This window comes from Raphanus sativus, chromosome 3, assembly GCF_000801105.2.
Source record: "Raphanus sativus cultivar WK10039 chromosome 3, ASM80110v3, whole genome shotgun sequence".
In the NCBI taxonomy this organism is placed as follows: Eukaryota; Viridiplantae; Streptophyta; class Magnoliopsida; order Brassicales; family Brassicaceae; genus Raphanus; species Raphanus sativus.
This window is the reverse complement of record NC_079513.1, coordinates 7,371,193-7,396,481: the sequence shown is the minus strand read 5'-3', so window position 1 is coordinate 7,396,481 and position 25,289 is coordinate 7,371,193. Positions and strand designations below refer to the sequence as shown.

Here is a 25,289-nt window from a genome sequence, read left to right as displayed (position 1 = left end):
CAAAAAGATTAAGACAATTTTTGTAATTAATTTGAAAGTCAGAGACATATCCATAAGAAGTATTATGCTGTAATATTATAGAATCGAAAATTTCAAAAATTTGAAATAGCAAGTCGAAAATAAATTTTAAATGGGTTACTAAACAGAATCAAAAATTTCAAGCCCATTGATTCGAAATTTTCAAGCCCATTTCATTTTAATAATACATTGAACAAAAAAATTGGGCTGTCAAAAATAATATATATCACTTATATTTTTTATTTATTTAAGGACTACTTGGTATCATATATAAGCATATATCTATCTATAATATGAAAGTACGGAATTGTTTTTTCTTTGATAAAATTATTAACCCATTTGTTAGATCACAATATAAATGAAAAATGTATTTGTAAGACCCGTATGTACTTGATAAATAAGTTGCTGACAAAAAAAAAGAAAAAAAATCTACTCATTAATATAGATTCATTTTGGAAAGTCAAATTTCTTTAAAATGTTAAATATTATTTTTAAATAATTAAAATTGTATGTAAAATTATAATTTAAGCGTATATATTTAGTAAATATATTTAATATTGATTTAGAAAATAATTATTTCTATGATCTATAATATGTGTCAATATTATGAGTAGTTGTAACATTTTTTTTAAAATAGTTTGTTTAAAGTTTATAATTTATTTATTAAATGTGATATTTGTATTTTTTATTTAAAATTTAAATAAACATTTTATGTGGTTATTTAAATGATAATTCCAACACATATAAATATTAAAATATTGAAATTTTCTTCACGTTGTTTTTAATTATAATTTAATTTCATATGATAAAATAATTTTAAGTTTGGAAAATAGATCAAAACAATTATACAACAAGCAAATCAATCCTAAAACTAAGGGCTAGTTTAAATATGAGATTCTATTGTTATTTAAGAAGCTAAATACTAAATATTGTTGAATTAAATATATTTCCTTAGGATTAAATATATTTGGTTATAAATTTAATATAGTGTTGGATTAAATAGATTTCTTAGGATTTCTTTAGGATTGTTTTGTTGCTGATTTTGATTATGGAATTTATAATAATAGATAACGGTAGAAAGTTTGGAGAATTTGTATGGTTATATTTGCCGTGTTTGATTGTGTTATTTATATAGTTGTAATTGCTAGTAAATTTCTGAAATCACAAAAATATAAAAAATTAAGTTACATTTGGAAATGTATTTTAGGTCTATACCTTATTGTAGATCTTTTAAGTTACAACCATATATTATTTATAATTTTCGATGATTTAAGTTGCTAAATTTAGTTGGATATTATACCAATGTTTATTTAGATTAATATATATTTAAAAAAACATCCGAAAAAGATATGTTAATGTAGTTGAGATTTTATAGCAGTGTTTTGTTTAGATTAATATATTTAAAAAAAATCTTTTGAAAAAAGATTTGCATTTGAAAAGCCCGGAATATCTTTTTAATATTAAATATCTTTTGCCAAGGATGTCCTGAATCAATACATTATGGATCAGTTTATTTATTAGTTTATACTACTTCATCCTTGTTTAGATTACCTCGTTTTCAAGCCATTTTCCTGCGCATACTATCCTTTGTGCGACAGTCATATTGAAACACAAAGGACCTATTTGTAAAGGTATGGGCTTCATAGACTATTCGTAGAATCCTTGCCATGATTCTTCAGAGAAATAATACAGCAACGACTGCGGAAAACCATCTTGGGGCAAATCTTCATCGGTAAGCTCAAGTCTAGACCACTTCTTCCACTGTGAGGGTTGAACTGTATTGTCTTTACGAGCTTTAGCCTTGCTCGAACCTCGGATTGAAGTCATTGGAGTCCACCAGTCATCTGCCTTTGCTGTCTGAGATGGATCAAAGTCGGTTACATGAGATGCCTGAGAAAGCCCTTCGACGCCTTGCGTACTGATTCCACGAAAGCTAGCCTCTTCTTGAGTGAAATTAAGATCCACTGGACTCTGTGAAAATACAAAAATTTAAACCAAAATTTACACAATTATTATACATACCAAGCTCATAACCAAGTAGCATATTTTTAAAAAAGTTTCACAACCATTCCATTACAAAACCATAAGACAACCATTACATAGTTCCAATATTACACTAACAAAATACATAAAGAACTGATGAAATACATAGTTCCAATATTACACATAACAAAATACATAACAAAACCATAAGACAAACAAGACACTAAACCAAACCGAGACCTTAGCGATGACTAACAAGTGCAGACACAAACAAAGAAGAGAAAATAACATTTAAAGGAGTGATGAAGACTAGTTTTTCTTTACCCCGCGTGTGGACCTCCTCAACGATGGCTGCTGGGTCGTCGTTGTCTTGCTCGGAGAAGGCGTCTCTCCATCCTCAACTTCAACGCGGGGTTCCTTATTTGGAGCTTTTAGCCGATGTTCCAATCGCTCTAATTTATCATCCATCTTCTTCTCCATCCTTTGCTCCATTGCATAGATACTCTGCTCAAACAACTGCGCCATAAAAGCCTTCATGTCTTCATTAAAAGATGGTTGCTTCGATCCACCATTGAGAACCTTATGCTTCCTTCTTTCCATACCACGATCTGGAAGCCTTTTCTTACTCTTCTTTGATGTATCGCCTAGGCTCGTTGATCCTCTTGGAGTCTGAAAAGTTTCATCACTCTCATCTGTCTCAGCTGCTTCATCATTCACTCCCTCTTCACCATTCACATTTTCTTCATCAGGCTGATCTAGAGATTCCTCTACAGCTTCTTCGAAATCCCAAACATGCTGAGTGAAGTCATTCTTTGCGGAAATCAGCTCCATCAGACCCTTGATTCTTTCATCCTCCACATCATCTCTGCGGAAATCAACACTCTGGATAATATCCATATTCCCTGTCCATGAGATGAATGGATACATGTCATCCTACACAAGAAAAATAATGAAAGTTAGATCCTACAAATTTATTTCAAACCAGATGGAGTCATAAAAACAAGCGATACTTACCTCGGCTGTAAAAATATCCTCCAACCGATTGATCTCTTGATATGACACCTTTCCAGCTCCCATCCAGTCGATGCATCTAGGACCATCCGCAAAAGATTTGTCCAGTTTTTTACCACAAAGCTTTCCAATCTTTGGTACAGCTTCCATTGCCCAAATCTGCAAGGCGTAGGAGAATCCATCTAAGACATAACTACTTGTCTTCTCCTTCAGTTTGTAGCGGTTCTTGGCTATTGACTCGCAGAGAAGATCATAAGAAGCAACTCCCCAAAGATACTTTCGAACCTTCTCAAGATCCATGACCACCTTGATGTATTTGAGAGGGATATTCTGCTTCTCATCTCTCGCTAAAACGACACAAAGAATGAAGGCAAGGTAGATCAGCCGTATGCGATCTGCATTCTTCCACTTCATGATAGAGTCCTTGTCCTTATTCCAAAATTTAATAAGAGAAAAATCGATCTTGAATATTAACAACAAGCATGTCTAGATTGAAATAGGAAATTGTGGGCTATGAGAGAATAAACAAAGGAAGAACATATTCTACAACCATTGTTTCAATCGGACAAGAACTAACTAAGAATGCAAACACAATAGAAGGAACAACTACTCTACATTTGAAGACCAATTTTTACAACTAATCTACATCCAATCGGACACCATTGTTTCAATCGGACCAAATGTTCTCCCTTTCTATAACCTTAAACGATAACAAAAAAAGCAAATCAAAATTATCTACATGATGTGTACTTAATCGTGGTTTGTAAGATGATTAACCAACCCACAAAACAAATTTACCTTAAGAAACATTACAAATCGGTTTACACAAAACTAGGTTAAATGGAACAACACATCGATTTTGTGTTAGATGAGAGAATATAGAAGAAATTGATTACCTTGTGTGAAGAGATGTGACTGTCTCGTCGGTATTAATGAAAGAAGCCTTCGATTTCACCCATCCGACGGAGAGGAAGAACAGAGAGAAAGCTCAACGACGACGAGAAGGCTATGAGATCGTAAGAGGAAGATGACGAAACGAGAGTAGAGACTTCTAGATGAACTCTGACGACGAACAAGGCTTCTCTCTGTCGATTTCTAGATCGCCATGGAAAGGGGAGAAAAGCTTACGGCGGAGAAAGAGAAGGAGAAAGAAGATCGTGAAAAGAGAGATTAGGGATTTCCCAATTTTATTTTACCTTTTAACTATTTTATTCTTTTTTTTACTTTTCCAATTTTACTTTTTAGTTTATTAAATTAATTACGAAAATTTTAATAATATATTATAAATCTACTTAATCAATAATTAAAGAGCATTAGGGTATTTATAAGGTTTCAAAATCATATTTTTCTAAACAATCTAACTAAAATCCTAATGTGACAAATGAGAGAAAAAAGTGGATCTATTTCCCAATTTTCTCCTTTAAAAAAGCCGTGTTTTAATAGTATTGATGCTTACAAAGAATATTAAATATGTATTTTAGTATATGTTAACTAAACTCTATTAGACATTTGTAAGACGTAAAACATAAGGTGAAACCACAAGTAAGAAAGGAAACAAACATATGTTTTTTGAAACAAAAAAGATGTTAAAAAAAGTAAGGAAACAAAACATATGATTAATATATCACACTTGTTTGAAGTTATGAGACTACGGATCATGTATCTAAAATTAACCATAGCATAGGAATGGTTTATATAACTTGATAGTTGATATCATTATTGACGTCCATAAAAAAAATAAACGTTTTTAACAAAAAAGAAACTCGAATATTACTTTTTGGAGTTACCAGAAAACAAAAGTGAAACCTTGTTTCTCTATAATAACATCACACACATCTTGATCAATTCTAAAAGAAAAAAATAAGAGATCGCAGAACAAATCTAACTTCAAAAAGCACCACAAATATTCTCAGTCTTCTTTGAACAATAATGTCCTTCGGCTTTTCCCCCATCATCCCCACATCCCATTCATATCCACCAATTTTACAAAATGATAATCACCCTTTTGATTCAAACCTCACCTCTTTAGCCGATATTTTGTATGCCATATGATATTATTAAGATTTTCGTGATGGTACACAATAGCTTAGATGGTAGTATATATAATTCAAGAGATTGTAGGTTACTATAGGGCGAGTCTCAAAAAGATTTGGTTAATTGATTTTTTTTTGGAATATTCCTTATCGTAACTGTTTCGCAATATTTTATTTTCAAATTGTTTTATTTCTGAAAAATATAAAAAAACATTTAATTAAAATCATAGCTTAAAAATATTCCGGTGGCAAAATCTTGTAAATATTGTTTAAAACAGAAGGTTACCTAAAAAAAAAGCCTTCTGTTTTAATAGTATAGAAGTATAGATATACTAAAAATCTAACTATATATCATTTTTCTCTCTGAATGTATTTACTACTTTTGATACAAACTAATTTTCATTTTTTATTCAAAATTTTAAAAACATAAATATAGAAAATGATATAGGTTAGTTTAATTTTATATCACAACCAAGTATCCCCTATATATTAATTGATAATTATTTTAAAATATGTAACCTTAATTTTATACTAATTACATTTTAGAATTGATGAGGTGTCATCACCTTATATCATTTGTTACTTACTTGGTAGCTTCACAATGAATTTGGACAAACCTTAAACTAAAAAAAAATATTTCCTGTAAAAAATATGGTTACATTAGTCATCGTGTTACAAGTCAAAAAACATTCGAAAATTGGAAAAATTGGACACTCTCAATTGGAATTTGTCTCTCTAAAACTTTATCTACATTTTTATCATATTAAGATTTTAATTTCGTAAATACCATTATACCCTCAAATTAATCTAATTATATTTAGATAGTTTAATTATATTTCTTAATATATTTTTATAAAATAAAAGCTAAAATAGATAAAAGGTAAATACACATCGTAGACCTAATTACGTTCTTCTCATCTCCGCCGATCTCCTTCCTCTCTTCAATGGCGATTTCATCTTTTTCATCAACTAAAATCCATAGTATCATATCTATGTTTCTTCTTTTCTATTTCTTATTCTCGTTTTATCCTAATTCTTTTTTCACTTTATTCCTCTTCTCCTCTCTATCTTCAACCTGTATCAATAGCAATTTAGGGTAAGTGGAGAATCCTTGTTTCTTCATCGTAAATCATCAATTTTTAGTTTCTAATCTCGTTTTTATCCTACTTCTCTTTGTTTTCAGACACGAACCAACAAAAAAGGAAATTTATGTGAAGCTTCGAAAAGAGGAAGAAAGACGGTTCCAGATGTTATATAAACATGGCTCTTTTATGTCTTAATGAACATGTGCACAAAAAAAGAACATTAATGCATCAATTTTCCTCTTTATTAACCAGAAGAAAAGGCAGTAAACAGAATGAGTCAAAACAAGTATCTAGAGAATCCAAAGTTGTGCCTGTTCCAGCTGCCAATGTCGAGTTACTAGCATCAATACAAAATATGTATAATCATTCTAGCATAATAGATATACTGTATGTTCATATTCATGAAATCTTGACTTTTTGGTTTATACTCTTTTTAATAAAAGAAACGTCAAGAGGAGAATAACCAGACAAGATGAGTGAAAGTTCAATCATAACCACTAGAATAACCAGTTAAGAACATCTTAACCATAACTGTCTTTGTTTTGCAGCGAAATTTTTGTGGGCTAATCTCTTTTTTTTTTTTTTGCCATGTATTAGGGTGACACTGAAAAAACAGATAGAATAAACATCTCAAGGCCATTAATTCCTACAGGAGGAAACTTAGATGTAATGCTAAAAGAACATGAAAGACACATTCTGTCAGTTGTTGTCCAATTGTGTGTATTTTCTGATCAATGGCTTAATTTGTGTTATAACAAGATATAAATTATCATAAAATTGTACTAATGTAGATGTTTATTTAATATATATATATATATATATATATATATATATATATACTAGGTGTCTTCCTACACCATGTGCAGTAAAACAATTTTAAAATATGTTTTTAACAGATAAATATAAATTATATTTAAATTTTTTATTAATTTTATAAATTTTATTTTTCTTATCAATATTTTAGTATAAATTTTATTTAACTAAACATAAAAATAAAGATAAAAATAAATTGTTTATTTTAAATTATAATTAAGAATATGAAAATATATATTTAAAATTCTAATCTTAGATAGATTTTCTATCTATTTATTTTAATTAAATATATTAAATAAATATGTAAAAATTGCATAATTTTCAAAAAATTAAAATTAAACAATACTTATAAAATTTGTAGATATATATAAGAAACTAATGATTTACGATTTAATTTTATAATTTTTTAAAAAAATTGTATACATTTTTTTGAAAATTTTATTATTTTAAAATAAATAAATAAATGATATTTCGAAATTTTTAAAATATTTTTAACAGATAAATATAAATTATATTTAAAACTTTATTAATATTGTAAATTTTGTTTTTATTATCAATATTTTAGTATAAATTTGATTTAACTAAACATAAAATAAAGATAAAAACAATTTTGTTTATTTTAAATTATAATTAAGAATATGCATGTATATATTTAAATTCTAATCTTAGATAGATTTTTCTATCTATTTATTTTAATTAAATATATTAAATAAATATGTAAAAATTGCATAATTTTCAAAAAAATTAAAATTAAACAATACTTATAAAATTTGTAGATATATATAAGAAACTAATGATTTACGATTTAATTTTATAATTTTTTAAAAAATTGCATACATTTTTTGAAAATTGATAATTTTAAAATAAACAATTAAATGATATTTCGAAATTTTAGATGCCATAGTTTAATATATTTATTTTAATGATGATTTATGTGTTATTACCATATTCTAAAAAAATTCCAAAATATAAATCGACAATAAGTGTAATATATGAGTTGTTACCATATTTTAAAAAAATTTACAAAAATATAAATTAACATTAAATGTAAGTGTAATATATGAGTTGTTACCATATTTTAAAATTTTTACCCAAAAATTATAAAATCAACATTAAATGTTATTGTCCTTGTCATATTAATCTATAAGCCATGTCATCAATATTAGTAGCCATGTCATATTATTTTTTCTGAAAACGATTGTAGAGATGACATGTGGCAAAATCACTTCTCAAATATAGTCTAGGGGATGAGATGCATCAATTTATTCATCCAGTTGAAATCCTTCAAACTATGTGGAAGACTAAGGTAAAACTAATTCAATATTTTGGAAAGAGTACTACGTTTTTGGTTTTAAAACCATTAAAAAAATTCTCAATGATGTTATAGTAAAGTATTAAAAAAGTAGAATATGTTAAATTTCGGTTTTTATAGGTATAAACAGAGTGACTAAAATTTCAAGCCCAAATCGATCAGACTCATCATAAATTCAAAATAGATTTTGGTCCACAATTACAATTACAATGTTCAGTCCAACATATAGATGATTACATAAAGAAAACATAATCGTATGCATATTAAAAAAATTGAAACGCATATACATATTTAATTTGTCAAACTATATATATATATTTTTTATAATATAAGCTCATTCTGTGTAAAGCGCATATCTTATCCTAGTTGTTTTCTATGTTTCTAAAAAAATCTATTATTAGCTTCTCACAATTCAAATTCAATTCAAGTATCTAATTAGAATGTACTAGATTCTTTGTCCGCGCTACGCGCGGAAAATGCTTTTATATATTATTTTGTTAAATTAATAGAACCAAAATTGCTTCTCTATATTATTTATAATTCTTGTGTATTTTTAAAACAATTTAATGAATTTAGAATTCATCAATCAGAAAATGTCTAAAACAGTAAAACTAATGTATATAGGTTGAGTTTTTTTTTTTCTAAGTTACATATTGTTGCTTTTTGAATATGACATTAGTTGTTGTCCAAAAAAAGAGAGAATAAGACATTAGTTTCTATATAATAAATGTCTTTATTAGCTTTTTGACCAAAATAATGTCTTTATTAGCTTCTGAACGGATTAATGTGACTCATAAAAAGTAAGAACCGATATTGAGGTAAATAATAATTTTCTTTACAGTTTAAGAAGTCAATTATCAAAAATTATAAAATAAATTTATTTTCCATTAACATTTATATATGTTGGATTAGTGATTGTTATCAAGATAATTTATTTCTACTCTTATATGCTTTGAAATTTCTAAAATTATTTTCCGGACACTTCTTATGAAAAAATGTACAAAAGCTACGTGTACGATATCTATATTATTAAAATAGAAGTACACTTATAAATTACCCCTTAGAATTTCAATTTATTTACATCTCAATGCCACTGGCTTAATAAATGATCCTAACTTTAAGCATTAATGTTCTTTTCTTAATTTAATACATAGTTATCTAAACTCAATTCACAACAAATTCATATAAATCTTAAATTTAACTAATCTCACAATTCAAATTCCATATATTTAGGATCTTAGTAATTGGTAAGTCTCATAACAAAAAATATTACAAATTTTTTTAACATATATAGTAATAAATATGTTTTATAATCACATACTTTCCCAAACTTTTACTTTGTAACAAATTTTCTTAAACCACATAAAATATTATCTGTATAATATATATATATATATATATATATATATATATATATATATATATATATATATATATTTTGTTAATGCATTATTAGCACATATTTTCATATAAATAAAAATCATTTGAAAATCAAATACAATAAATTTATATGATAAAAATATGATATATGTTAAGAAAATATCAATAAATTTATTAAAATACAAATAAATTTGATACATGTTAGGAAAATATCTTACATAGATGCTATATAATATATACAAACCATAAATTTGAAAATTGTATAAAATAATCTGAATTAGACATGAGCAAATTTTATTTTGAACCGAAGAGCCGAACCAAAAAATAGGTTGAGTTCGGTTTGGATCCTACCAAACGGATCATATATCTTTAGAATTACAAATCCAAAATAGAATTGGAACCAAACAAAAAAAAAAACAAATGGGTATGATAATTGCTATAATAGAATTTACATACTTACAAATATTAACTATATTTAGTTTTATAATAATCAAAAACATTTGAAATAACATTTATAAACCGAAATAAAACTGAATTACCTGTACCTTTTTATCCAAAAATATAAAATCTTAATTATCCAAATTTTGATTTGAAAACAAAAAGTGAAAACAAAAAGTGTTTGCATTGTACTGCTAAGAAGATTCAGGGCCCTTGCTTAGACCACGTGTGAATCAAATCAAATATGTAACCAAAGTTCTCTGTAGTTTTAGTTCCATGTCATTAGAAATTAGCCTATTATCTCTGTTTTGTGGCAACCAATGTGTGTGTGTTTTTTTATGATTTTGTAGTCTCTTCAGAGGAGTCAAAAGAGCGGAGATGTTTATAGATTCGTTCTCATCTTCAAAAGTAGCATCCTCTATAGATTCCATTCCTTCTCTTTGTTTGATTGAGTCAAGTACTGATTTTTCTTTCTCAAGTTCCAATCTCAAGGAAGACGATTCTACCTTTAAGCATTTAACTTCAGATAATGGTCTTGATATTCACATTGACTTCTTCAAAAAAGAAGCTCTGCTTGCATATCTGAATGGGACTTGTCCCGCAATGAGATCTCCCTGGTTGCTACCAAGTCTTCTGTTTCCTCCTTCAACAACAACATGCGAGCTTGAAATGTTTTGTTCCCTATCTCTGTCTACCTGACCCGCTCACAGCCTTCACCATTTTTTTAGAAACCTGGAGCAGAAAACATAAACACTGAGCCTGGAAACAGTGTTCAAAGTTTACACTTACAGGAAAGCTTAGTATCTCTAGTAGCAGAGGTTGTACGATAGACAACTCAATATTGTTGGTGTTGCCTCAGAATCAATCCGGTATCGGCCATATGACCTGTCTTTGCAAAAGAATTAATAGGCATTAAAACTATTGCACCACCACAGATTGTAGTTAAAACTGAATGGAACAAAAAAAATAACATAAATTCAGATAGTCATCTTTCTTTATATGAGGAAAGACGTCATCTCCAGTATGCACCATCCATAGAAACCAGAGTATATCTTTGAGACATTCCACATCTATATATATCTTCACATATAGCAAGCTCCTCGTGACCATATAGATAGCTGTAATAGAAATATCAAAACCATGGTGATGAAACTTAGTTTAAAATGTTCTGATAACACTGAGTGAACTATCAGTTGATTGCAGAATGCTACTTACATGATCTTTAATCTCGACCTCCGACAGTGGTTGTAATAACTTGACCCGTTTCAGTACCACTGCCATTTACAACAGATGGTTCCATATCCTGTTCCAAGGACAATTGAGATTTGAGCAGTTAGCTAATGGATATGAAAGATGATTTATATAACAAAGATAGCAAGCAACTCACTTTGTCCTCGCGGTTGGAATTACGCTCGTCTGCATCGGATCATCACCGCCAGTACATAAGTTATCGTTGTCTTGATCCAGCTTTGCTCTCTTGGGCCATAGTCTCCACCCTATAAAAAAAAGATCTTAACTTTTGGTCCGGTCTGGTCAGGTCAACATATTGTATAGATAAAACATCTAACTTCACTATGATTGCCATCTCTAAGATTAAGATCTCAAAACCCCTAATTTTGACTTTTTACATTTCTATAAAAATTCCAATCTCAATTTAGAAAAATAATTAAATTGATCTTTTTATTCTTCAACCAAATGCATACTTACAGGATCCGAAGAGATGGAGGTCCGACCCGAAGCAATGCTCTTGAGACGACACATCACATTCATCTTCGCTTCTTCCCCCAAACCAACTCGAAACCTTAATTTTCCCCTGATAAAAAAATCGAATTAACAGATTCAGAAATTCAGATTCGAATCTCTCTCTCTCTCTCTCTCTCTCTCTCTCTCTCTCTCTCTCTCTCTCTCTCTCTCTCTCTCTCTCTCTCTCTCTCTCTCTCTCTCTCTCTCTCTCTCTCCTCTCTCTCTCTCTCTCTCTCTCTCTCTCTCTCTCTCTCTCGAAGATAGCGAATCTTCAAAATCGAAAAACTTGTTCAACCTTTTTCTCTGAGGAACAGAGTTTCAGCACAGCAAGCAAGAGACAGGTGGTTATAAACATAGATATCGGTATAGAAGAAGGATTGAGAGAAGGTGGAACGAAACATTCAGTATGAGAGTTAAGACCATCATTGATTGTTTAGGTAAAGCATGAACTCTGAGATTGAAGAAGACAAAGAGGAGAGTTGGAGAACATAATTGTGACGTGAAACGCGATTGAAGCCCAACTGATTTAATCTGACGTGGCGTTTCACTCTTTTCTTATTGACCTGAATTAATCTGTCTACATGGATGCCTTCTCCTTTGATTATATTCACCTTTTAGTATAGTATAGATATGACATTCGTTACATTAGTACCATTTTAAAGAGATATAGGAAATATGAATGTTTAGGGAAAGTTGAGTTTTCTTTGAATCGATTATTATTTTCCTTATCTTTTTACAAATGAGTTACACAATGTTTATATACACGATGATAGAAGGATCTAGGTTGTGCCTAATCTTATCCTTAAGCAATAGCTGTAAAGTAACTTTAAACCTCCATGACAGTCTGTAATATCTTGAATCTGTTAGGATCAGTGGCGTGACTTGCTTTTCCCTTAACGTCTTCTTTGTTTCTTTGAACAGGTACGGAGCTAGGAGAAGACTGAGTTGTCGTGACTTGAAGATTGGAGTTGGGTATTGATGATGGGCCTGAGCTTGTGGGCTTAGTTCTGTTATCCTCAACAATCCCCCTCAAACTCGGAGTGGGTGGCCCATCGACGCCGAGTTTGCTTCGAAGCTCAATGAAAGGAACGCGAGGTAGTGGTTTCGTGAAGATATCGGCGATCTGTTGCGACGCCGGGATGTGCTGAGTTTCGACAAGACCCAGGGCAACTTGCTCGCGGATGTAGTGGAAGTCCGTATCAAAGTGCTTCGATCGGCTGTGGAGTGCAGGATTAGCACTGAGATACACGGCGGAGAGGTTGTCACAGTGGAGAATCGTCGGACGATACTGAGGGATGTTGAGATCGCGGAGGAGCGCAGACAGCCATGCAAGCTCCTGAGCAGCGGAAGTGAGAGCTCGATACTCAGCTTCGGTCGACGATTTCGCAACCGTGGGCTGACGCTTTGCCGACCAAGAAATCAGATTCTGACCGAGAAATGTACAGAGTCCAGTCGTCGATCGCCGTGTTTCCTTGCAACCCGCCCAATCGCTATCACTGTAAGCATTCAGAACCAACAATTGATCTTTTCTGATGTGAAGACCCAGATTAATCGTTCCTTTGATGTATCGCAGGATACGTTTCAGAAGGCCAAAATCAGTCATCGTCGGAGCATGCATACGCTGACAGATGAAGTTGACTGCATATTGAATGTCGGGTCGCGTGATGGTGAGGTACTGGAGCTTCCCGGCAAGGCTCCGGAAGTAGGTGGGCTCAGGAAACAGAGTAAGATCGACGTTATCAATCCGTTGAGGAAGAGGAGTAGGCATCGGGTTACACTGAGACATATGCGCCTGATGCAGTATGTCTGCAGCATACGCTGATTGGTGAAGAAACAGAGAGTCATCCCGAGTGATGATCTCGATGCCCAAGAAGTACTTCGGGGTGCCAAGGTCTTTCATGAGGAACCTCGCGTTGAGAGCAGACAACAGCTCAGTGATGAGGGTATCATCACTTCCGGTAAGTAGTATGTCATCAACGTAGAGGAGGAGAACCATAGTCTTGTTATCTCGGTGATAAGTAAAGAGTGATGGGTCTGATTTGCTGCAGGTGAAGCCTTGTTCAAGAAGGAAGTTGCTAAAGGTGTTGAACCAAGCTCTAGGGGCCTGTTTAAGGCCGTATAGAGCCTTGGTTAGTTTACAAACGTGGTGAGGTCTCTTGGGGTCAACAAAGCCAGGCGGTTGTGTCATGAACACTGGCTCGTCTAGTTCACCATGAAGAAACGCGTTGGAGACATCTAACTGTCGGATTTTCCAACCCTTAGCAACCGCAACATCAAGAACCATCCTTATAGTAGCAGTGCGCACAACTGGACTGAACGTCTCGAGGTAATCCCAACCTTCCTCTTGATCATATCCTTTAGCTACTAACCTCGACTTGAATTTCTTTATAGTGCCATCCGGATTAAACTGAATTTTGAAGATCCAACGGCAGCCCAAGATATTCATCTCTGCAGTTGGTTCCACCAAAGTCCAGGTGCGCAGCAGATGAATATTAGTCATCTCATCTGAGACTGAAGCATTCCAATGCGGGTGTTTTAAGGCAGCAGCAATGGTTTTAGGTTCTTCAGTATCATACCGAGAGGCAAGTAATGCATAACGTGTGTTAGGCTTGTGTATTCCTGCCTTTGATCGCGTTGTCATCGGGTGGTTATTGTTCTCAGGTGCTGCGGGGGCCGGAGGCGCTTGTTGGGGAACCGGTATGACTTGCGGAGGTTGAGGAGGTTGTAGAGGGGCAAGCGGTGGGACAAGAGGAGGTACCAAGGCTCGCGATATCTGCGTTGGTGGAGATACGGGTGGCTGTAGCTGAGGGGATGACAACTGCCATGCTCTGAGCAATGGCGAATCATAACTAGGCACCAAGTGTTTATACTGACCTGTGAAAGGTAAGGCTTCTTCATCAAACACAACATGCCTAGATATGTAGACTCTCCCAGTTGTAGGATGTAGACATCTGTACCCTTTATACTGACTTCCATAGCCTAGAAAGACACACTGTAGAGATCTTGGTTCCAGTTTGTGAGTAGATACATCTCGAAGGCAGGGATAGCAAGCAGACCCGAAGACTCTTAGCATAGAGTAGTCAGGTTTGCTGTGGAATAGGATCTCATGAGGGCTCTTATTATGCAGGGGAGTTGAAGGTAACATGTTGACGACGTAGTTCGCAGTGCTGAACGCTTCAACCCAATGCTTGAGAGGAACCCTGCTATGGAACAACATAGATAGCCCCAGTTCTACTAGATGCCGATGTTTCCTTTCAGCTGTGCCATTTTGCTGAGGGGTGTGCGGGCAGCTTAGGATGTGACGAATGCCATGTTGACTGAGGTGAGTTGCAAACGCTTTATTAACGAATTCTCCCCCACCATCGCTCTGGAACACTTTTATTTTTCTAGATAGTTGATTCTCCACCAGTTTTTGGAATCCAATAAATACTGAACAGAACTCCGACTTGGCTTTTAACGGGTAGAACCATGTGTAGCGAGAAAATTCATCGATAAACACTGCGTAGTATTTGAAACCTTGATTGGATACAACTGGTGAAGGTCCCCAAAGATCACAATGGATTCGATCTAGGGGACTTGAAACTATAGAACTAGAATGAAAAAACTGTAGCCTTGAGCTCTTCCCCATCTGGCAAGGCTCACAGACGGAGGGGGTTGTCTTCTTATTGATAGAGATTTCCTTGCTGTTTTGTAGGAGTCGGAGAATGCTGGAGTTTGCGTGACCCAACCGATGATGCCAAATACTGTCTGAGGTAGCTCGCTGTCGATTTGAGAAGAACGCTTCATCACCAGTAGACTCCAACACATACAGGTTCTTACGCCTGTTTCCCTTGGACACCACCTTCTGAGTGGTGAGATCAATCACACAAACTTTCTTAGCATCAAAAAAGACTCCACAAGGGTAGTCATCACACAACTTGGATACTGACAATAGAGATTTTTGTATCGCAGGGCAGACCAAGACATCAGTTAGAGGGATAATACCTGCGGGTGATGCAAGGGTTGTAGATCCAGTGTGTGTGACCGGGAGATAGGTACCGTCAGCTACCATCACCGTGTCGTTACCTTCATAAGGTGCAGCTGACTGGAGGTGATTGGGGTTCGCAGTGATGTGAGCAGTGGCGCCAGAGTCAGGATACCATTCCTTTCCATCAGAGACTTGAAGAGCGGAGTAGGCCTGAGTAGCATCTTGGCTCTGGTAATTGTTATCGAACCGGTTATAGCATTTTAGTGCTGTATGACCCACTCTTCCACATATCTGACATGTAGGACGGTTTCCTGTGTTGGCAGGAGCAGTCTGATGCTGAGAGAACCCACGACCCCGTGAGGAGTAGCCACCTCTGCCTCTGTTTTGCTGATAGCCACGACCACGGCCTCTGTTGTTCTGGTTATACCCCTGTTGAGGTTGAACGTTGAAGGCTGTGTGAGGAGAGACGGCAGAGGTGTCTTCATACGAGAGTAGCTTGGCGTCAAACCCCTGAACTTCAGTGACTACATCGTTAAAGGTAGGAGCTGGGAACTTGGTTAGGGAGCTCTGTATGACTGTCGAGATAGGGTCATACTCTCTGCTGAGCCCGTTGAGGAACCCAAAGATCTTCATGGACTCATCCACGGGTTTCCCAATGGCGCTCAGAGAGTCACATATCGCCTTGAACTCTCTGTAGTAGACTGATAGGGTTTTGTCTTTCTTCGTTAGGAGCTGCAGGCTACGACGGAGGGAGAACTCTCTTGCGAGAGAGCTCTTGTTGAAGTGGTCTGCAAGGTAGAGCCACACGTCACGAGAGTTGGTGAGAGTGTGAACTGAACCAAGGACCTCTTCCGACAAAGTACCAAAGATCCACGACCGGACCAGTTGGTCAGAACAGAACCAAAGCTCATACTGTGGGTTTGGTTCTTCAACGGGGACTTCATTGACGACGACGGTGCGGGTTTGCGGCGGCTGAGTTGTAGCACCGTTAATGAAGCCGAGGAGCTTCTGACTGGAGAGCAGGGACTCTATCTGCGTCTTCCATAGCAGGTAATTACTATCTGTAAGTTTGAGTGTAACACAACTTAGGACATGGACATTAGAAGGAAAAGGATAGGGATTTGCTGGATCGGCCATTGTGAAAACCTGTTAAGGCAACAATGGCTCTGATACCATATGAATGTTTAGGGAAAGTTGAGTTTTCTTTGAATCGATTATTATTTTCCTTATCTTTTACAAATGAGTTACACAATGTTTATATACACGATGATAGAAGGATCTAGGTTGTGCCTAATCTTATCCTTAAGCAATAGCTGTAAAGTAACTTTAAACCTCCATGACAGTCTGTAATATCTTGAATCTGTTAGGATCAGTGGCGTGACTTGCTTTTCCCTTAACGTCTTCTTTGTTTCTTTGAACAGGTACGGAGCTAGGAGAAGACTGAGTTGTCGTGACTTGAAGATTGGAGTTGGGTATTGATGATGGGCCTGAGCTTGTGGGCTTAGTTCTGTTATCCTCAACAGGAAAGACCCATGGCCACGAATGTGTATCTATAAACTATAGTAATAATGTGCTTCAATGGTAATTAATGCAAGGTACATCATTTAAAGTTGAAGTTCCCTTTGCGTCTATGTTTCGAGACGAATCCTATGATCATGAAGAACAAGGTTGATTCTCTTTTCTTCTAAGTTTTTAAATAATTCTATGATTAGGATTTACTTACATTTCAAATTATCTCAAGTATCCAATTCTAACGTATATGACTGATGTTACATTGGTATCAGTTTTGGAATCTTTAACCCTGAAATCCAAAACCTTCGGAGCGTCTACCCCTCCATCAAACAAAAAGAATATGACCGGATGAGATAGCCCGTATGGTAAGGGCCTTGGGGGTCAATTGTCATGCTCCCAGGTTCGACGCCAGGCGGGGGGAACTACTCTTCCTTGTCACTAGCGGTACTGGGTGTTGGACCTTGTCCTCAGCCCAGGTAATACCCTTTCGGGTGAAGTGGACCGCTGTCTGACCGGATCCTGGGGAATGACCCACGAAATGGGGAACCCCATGATTATTAAAAAAAAAAAAAGAATATGAAATGATAATTATGACTTGAGCTGGATCGTTTAAATAATATTGATAACTAAAATAATAATCATTGGTTTGAAAAAGAGTTTGCTGTTAAATAATATAATAACCAGGATATTCGTTTAAATAATCATTATTGATATCCATATTTTGAAAATAACATACGTGATTTACGATGTTTACATATTTGGTTGTGCTAATTTATGATGTTTACTATTTTTTAATTAAAAAAACATATACGCAAGATTTTTGGCGGCATAGCCGCATAGTTAATATTTTTATTTACTTTGAACTTTCGTTTAGGTAAGAAATATATAGGACCAGCTACCTTCATCATTATATAGGTAAATATAACATATGATATAACATCACCAAATTAATTACTATCTAAACTATTAAAGGGGAAGTACAAATTGTATTTATCCCTTAAAGTTGCACAAATATTACAAAAGAATGTCATTGGTGTTAAAACACTGTGTTTTGTATTTAAATTGAACCGACGTCGATGTTACTAAACCGACACGTTGAACTTAAACCATTCAATTGTTGTGATAATTACAGAACCATTTCAAGGCTTTAGTCATTCATTCTTTTCCAAAATTTAAACCGGCATAGATTATATTTTATCTTGACTCGGTCAGGTATACACACAATCATTTTTAAACCAATGACCAGGTATACACAGAATCAAAACACAAAAATTACGTGTTTATACATATAATCATTTCTAAACCATCAAAAATAGAATACATGTGCGGATATTATACACACAAAACTTTATATATATATATTTCAAATCAAAATATAATTTAAAGTTATATCAATAATTGATTCAACAAATACATATATTCAAAATTTTATTTTTGCTAAAATATTTTCCAATAACAATTATTAAAAAAAATTCAATTTATATAAGAAAAATACAATAACATTCAAATTTCATATGCCAACTTAAATTATGATTTTTATATTTCACATTAAAATTTTAAAATATAATACATGTAATTTATACATGATAGTACATATAAAATATTATTAGTTACTACATATATTAGGGTTACCCATTTGGGTTCGGTTCGGGTATGTTTGGGTTCCGGGTTTCCTGAGTCAAAGATTTTAGTCCCATTCAGATATTTCAAAATTTTGGTTTGGATTCGATTTGTATCTTTGCGGATTCGAATACTCGATTTAATTTATTTTACAAATTTATTATATACTTTAAATTTCTCAAAATATATAAAGAAAATAATATATTACATTAAAATTTGAATAAAATATGTCAGGATATCTAAATTTAGCATATAAATTGGTGTGATTTAAATATTTGGATATAAAATCAATAATTATTTTAAATATTTTTAGTGTTTTGAGTATACTTTAACTATTTTAGATATTTACGTTTGACTATTTATATATCATCAATTATTTAAATCAACTTAAAAGTACCATATATATTCTGGATGCTTTTATATATACTAAATCTAAAAAATAGTATATAAATCTATTTCGAATATATTCGGGTATCCGAAATACTTTGGTTCAGATCGAATTCGGTTTCAGTTTTCAAAATACCAAATTTTGAATAATTTGGATATTTAATTAATTTTGGTTCGAGTTTGGTACTTCTTTTTGGATCCGGATCGGTTCAATCTTTTGGATTCAGATTTTTTTTCCATTGCTAATATTGACATGGAAAACAAATAGTGACATATTTTATAAAAAATATATCCGCACGGGCATGCGGGTCAAAATCTAGTCTATCCTATTAAAAATGAAGTACAAATAAGTACTTACCCTGACTTTTTCTTATTATTTACAATGAATTGCCACTACCTTATACACTGTCGTTTCATTTATCTATCAAAAGTCAACATTCTCGATTTTTTTTTATCCAAACCGTATGTATCCTATTGTAAATCTATTATTCCTAAACCGAGTGACCAAAATTAATTTCCTTCTCCCCATCAATCTTCGTTTGACCTTCCCTGCAAAATGAAAACTAAATATATAAATATTTAACCACGTAACTTATAGTTGTCAGTATTATTATAATTGATTCATGTAACTTATCTTTCTTTCTAAACGATAATTTCATGTATGTATTATTATTTTTACTCTCTAATTTTGTATGATCAATTGTATGTTTTGTCACATAGCTGTTTTAACAATTCTCTAATATAGATAAAATCGTATTATTATATATTTATAACGTATTTAGGTTACAATAACAAGAGATATTATAATTAGAATAATTTGTTATTATTTGCTCACAAAATCAATATATAAGATAATATAGTTATAATATAGTTATAAAAAAGTTTCCTACTTTTCCGCTAAAAAATAACCATATAAAAAATATAATACAAAGTCAAATTTCATATACCAACTTAAATTATGATTTTTTTTTATTTCAAATTAGTTTTTTAAATATAATATATGTGATTATATATATGATAGTACATATAAAATACTATTAATTATATGTTTACTATGTTTTTAAAGGAAAAAATACATTGTGAGTTAGAGATGGGTGTTCGGATATCCAATCGGTTCTGTTTGGGTTTGTTTTGGTTTCAGGTTTCTAAGGTCAAAGATTTTAGTCACATTTGGATATTTCTAAATTTTGATTCGGATTCGATTCGGATCTCTCGGGTTTTTTCTGGTTCGGCTAACCCATTTAAATTATTTTAAAATTTATTATATACTTTAAATTTCTCAAGTATATAAACAAAAAAATATATTACATATAAATTTGAATAACATATGTTAGAATACCTGAACTTAACATATAAATTGGTTTGGTTTAAATATTTGGATAGATAATCAATAATTATTTTAAGTATATTTGGTGTTTTGAGTATACCTTAAATATTATAGATATTTACATTTCACTATTATATATTATATAAAACAATTTTTAAAAACAGTATTATTAACTTATTTTAGTTTAGTCAAATATAAAAAAATCAAGAGTTCAATTTTCAAAAAAAAAAATCATAAAATTAATAATAATTCATAGAAAACTAATACAAAAAATTAAAATTTTGAAACATGGATAAAAGTAAGAAGAAAAAGTAATGGCTTATGTTATTAATAAAAATTGGAAATCCATTATATCAGTTTTAAAATATACAAAATAGACTAATCTAATTACCTAAAAACATTGTTTTATATAAAATAATCATAAAATAAAATTTAAAATTTATACCAATATTTAAAATCAAAATAATAATTTAAAGTTGATTTATATCAAAAATTGATTCAAAATATGCATATATTCAAAAAAATATTTTTTCTAAAATATTTCTAACAACCATTATTAAAAAATGTTTTCAAAATATATAAGAAAAATACAACAAAAAGATTAATTTCATATACCAAATTAAATTATAGTTTTTATATTTCACATTAAACTTTAAGAATATAATATATGTGATTATTTATAAAATGATATATAAAATACTATTAATTATATGATTATTTATATGATGGACCTGTACAATTAATTATATGACGATATATATGATACATAATAGTGACTAGGGTTGGGCGCTTAGGTATCCACGTTTAGGATCTTTTTGGATTTCGGATTTCCGGGGTCAAAAATTTCAGCCTCATTCATATATTTCTAAATTTCAGTTCAAATTATGATTAGGGCTGGGCATTAAGGTATCCATTCGGGTTCGTTTCGGATCTATTTGGGTTTTGGGTTTCCGGGGTTAAAGATTTCAGCTCCATTCACATATTTCTAAAGTTCGAATTATATTCGGATCTTTGCGAGTTTAGTTCGTGTTCGAATAACCCATTTAAATTATTTTTTAACAATTCATTATATATTTTGATTTTCTTAAAATCTATAAATAATATAATATATTGTATATAAATCTGAATAACATATGTCTAAATACCTAAACTTAGCATATAAATTGGTTTGGCTTAAATTTTGGATCAAAAATCAAAAATTATTTTAAATATTTTTTGGTGTTTTGAGTGTATTTCTACTATGTTAGATATTTATATTTGACTATTTTTATATATTTTCAAGTATTTAAACCAACCTAAAAGTATCATATATATTCTGGATATTTTTATATACATTAAAACTAAAAATAATTAATATATATACGTATATAAATCCTTTTTCGATACATTTTGATATCCAAAATACTTCGATTCGAATTAGTTATGGTTTCAGTTCTCTATATTGAACGTATGGGCCAAAACGACCCAGGTTCGAAGATGGGCCTGAGCAACTCAGCCCAACCGAGAGAGAAACCCGCGAAGGAGTTGAGTTTGAGTTTGAATGAAGACAAACTCTGCAAAAGCAAAGTACAGATGACGTTGGTGAAGTGCAAAGAGAGTAATGGTGTGAAGCTGGCAAATCGGTTCTCCACCCTTGATTGTGAAGCAACATAAGATCATGCCATCTGTACAGGAACTCTAGGGTTTTGCCTTCTAGTATAAATACAAGACCTTTGTAATAGATGTTCCTCAAGTTGAATGAAACAAGTTATTCAGTAAAACAATCTTTCATCTACTTCACTTTACATAGTTTTGAAACTTTTTTATGGTATCAGAGCTATGGAATTAGATCCATACACTCCTCCGAGGCTTAACGTGATACACTCAGTGACCGTTAAGCTTACGGAATCAAACTACATTCTATGGAAGAGACAGTTCGAAGCGTTCCTGAGTGCTCAAAACATGCTTGGTTTCGTCACAGGCTCTACACCCCAACCAGTACAGACATTGGACATCCCAAACATCAACGGGACAACGACGCCGGTGCCGAACCCAGACCATCCTCTCTGGTTCCAGACAGACCAGGTCATCCAGTCTTGGCTACTTGGTTCGTTCTCTGAAGAAATACAAAGCGTGGTGCTGCAGTGTACAACATCTCAACAGATCTGGATGACCCTAGCCAATCACTTCAACAGAGCGTCATCATCTCGCTTGTTTGAACTTCAACGAAAGCTGCAGACCATTTCAAAAGGAGAAAAGCTGATGCAGGACTATTTGCGTGAGATAAAATCCATCTGTGACCAGCTCACATCGATAGGAAGTCCAGTACCAGACAGAATGAAGATATTTGCAGCGCTCTTGGGTCTTGGAAGAGAGTATGAACCCATCAAGACAAGCATTGAGGGAACCATGGATGGCATCCGAGATCCAACGTTTGATGACGTGGTACCTCGTCTAAAATCCTTCGAAGATAGACTAAAGGGTTACAGCGCAGATACTGGAGTCACGACTGGAGTCACACCTCACCTAGCTTTCAACTCGACGAGAGGAAGACCCTACTTCTCAAGAAACAGAGGACGAGGACGCGGTGGCAGAGACTTTTTCTCTACGAAAGGTCGAGGCTTTCCGCAACATCTATCTTCAGCGACCTCATCCTCCAGATCCTCCGTGTCCTCTGAAGCTGAGTCCAGACCCGTCTGCCAGATATGTGGTAAGACTGGACACATAGCACTGAAATGCTGGCATAGGTTCAATCCTTATGAAGACGTTCACAATGCACTCGCTGCGATGCGTATCGGTGAGATTCAGGACACTCAAGGACACGAGTGGTTCCCAGACACAGGAGCCTCAGCTCATATCACCAACTCTCCAAGCCATCTCCAAAATGCACAAGCTTATCTGGGTTCAGACTCAGTGATGGTGGGAAATGGGGAGTTTCTACCCATAACTCACACAGGCTCGGCGAGTATCTGCTCCTCCTCAGGTAACCTTCCATTGAAAGACGTATTGGTTTGTCCAAACATTGCTAAACCCTTACTGTCAGTGTCAAAATTCACTAAGGATTATCCGTGTGCTTTTGACTTTGACTGCAATAACGTGTTTGTGTATGATAAGGCAACCAAGAAGGTTCTGTTGCGGGGAAGAAACACTAATGGGTTGTATAAGTTGAGAGGGAGTCAGTTTCAGGCGTTCTACACAGTCGGTCAAGTTGCTACGAGTGATGAGATTTGGCACAAGCGTCTGGGACATCCCAATCCTCATATACTGCAGTATCTATCATCATCTAAGGCGATATCTATCAATAAGAGTTCTAAGGGGCATTGTGAAGCGTGTAAGATGGGCAAGAGCACACGTCTTCCGTTTGAAGCGTCTTCATTCAGAACGTCTCGTCCTCTCGAGCGTATTCACTGTGACCTCTGGGGACCAGCACCAGTCACATCGGTGCAAGGATTTATCTATTACGTAGTTTTCATTGATAACTTTTCTAGACATAGTTGGCTGTTTCCGTTAAAGAAGAAGTCTGACTTCTACTCTGTATTTGTTGCTTTTCAAACCTATGTTGAGAATCAATATAATGCTTCTATTGGTTCTTTTCAATGTGATGGAGGGGGAGAGTTTGTGAGTAATCTGTTTCTGACACACTTACAACAAAGTGGGATCAAACAGCTAATATCTTGCCCTCACACACCGCAACAAAATGGATTGGCGGAGAGGAAACACAGACAAGTTACAGAAATGGCTCTGTCTTTGATGTTTCACAGTCAAGTGCCTCACAGATACTGGGTGGAGGCCTTCTTTACAGCCAATTATCTGAGTAATCTGCTTCCTCACAGTGCGTTAGCAGATCAGAAAACTCCGTTTGAGATCCTTCACAACAGAAGAGGTCAATACAGTTCTCTAAAGGCTTTTGGGTGTGCTTGTTTCCCAACATTACGAGATTACTCGAGAAACAAGTTTGATCCAAGGTCATTGAAGTGCGTATTCTTGGGCTACAGTGAGAAGTTCAAAGGATATCGATGTCTGATGCCTTCTACAGGACGGGTCTACATTAGCAGGCACGTCACCTTTGATGAGGATGACTTCCCTTTTTCAAACGATTACAGTCACCTGAGAGGTAAAGCAACAACTCCACTCATGGAAGCTTGGCATAAAAGCCATCCAGTGACAGAGAAACAACAAAACACGACAAGCCCCTCTGATTCATCTTCAACAATGCAAACAACAATACAAGCTGTCGTGCGGTTGCCTACGAGGAGCTCTGAAACACCGAGTGTTGATGAGCCACAAACGAGTAACCGAAGGAGTGAACCTCCAATCTCTGCATCAGCTGAGACTGCAGACACTAACAGAGAAGTGTCACATGAGGTTCCAGTTGTTGCAGAGTCTTCTCGACTAGCAAGACATGGGATGATCACCAGGTCCCAGTCAGGCATCACTAAACCAAATCCCAAGTACGGTCTACTAACTGAAGGGGTGGTTTGCAGAGAACCAAAGACTATAGAAGAAGCGTTATCTCATCCGGGTTGGAACAAATCTGTGCACGAGGAGTATGATAATTGCATGGAAGCCGAAACCTGGTCACTGGTTCCATACAAGCCTGATACGAAGGTGTTGGGAAACAGATGGATACACAGAATAAAGTTGAACGCAGATGGAAGTATAAAGAAGCTCAGATCGCGTC

General features: G+C 33.8%; 1 protein-coding gene and 1 long non-coding RNA gene across 3 annotated transcripts; both read right to left on the bottom strand.

Annotated features, from left to right (window-relative positions):
* Window positions 1–1,665: 1,665 nt before the first annotated feature.
* LOC108833750 (uncharacterized) lies at window positions 1,666–3,426 on the bottom strand. The gene is made up of 3 exons (XM_018607156.1): window positions 3,016–3,426; window positions 2,326–2,934; window positions 1,666–1,989 (listed from the first exon to the last, which is right to left on the bottom strand). The coding sequence occupies exons 1-3, from the start codon at window positions 3,424–3,426 to the stop codon at window positions 1,666–1,668; spliced, it is 1,344 nt and encodes a 447-aa protein (XP_018462658.1).
* Window positions 3,427–10,465: 7,039 nt separating this feature from the next.
* On the bottom strand, window positions 10,466–11,571 carry LOC130509265 (uncharacterized). 2 transcript variants are annotated; one of them, XR_008943386.1, is made up of 4 exons: window positions 11,461–11,571; window positions 11,289–11,376; window positions 10,899–11,191; window positions 10,466–10,805 (listed from the first exon to the last, which is right to left on the bottom strand). It is a non-coding gene; the product is annotated as an uncharacterized LOC130509265 (long non-coding RNA). The 2 variants fall into 2 exon arrangements; XR_008943385.1 differs by having other exon boundaries at window positions 10,466–11,191.
* Between the last annotated feature and the right edge of the window lie 13,718 nt (window positions 11,572–25,289).

Excerpts from the sequence above, each read along its gene's own strand:
- LOC108833750 (XM_018607156.1), bottom strand. The coding sequence starts at position 3,426 with ATGAAGTGGAAGAATGCAGATCGCATACGGCTGATCTACCTTGCCTTC. Across the intron at positions 2,935-3,015 it reads AGGATATTTTTACAGCCGAG|GATGACATGTATCCATTCAT; the intron begins GTAAGTATCGCT and ends TTTCTTGTGTAG. Across the intron at positions 1,990-2,325 it reads TGAGGAGGTCCACACGCGGG|AGTCCAGTGGATCTTAATTT; the intron begins GTAAAGAAAAAC and ends GTATTTTCACAG.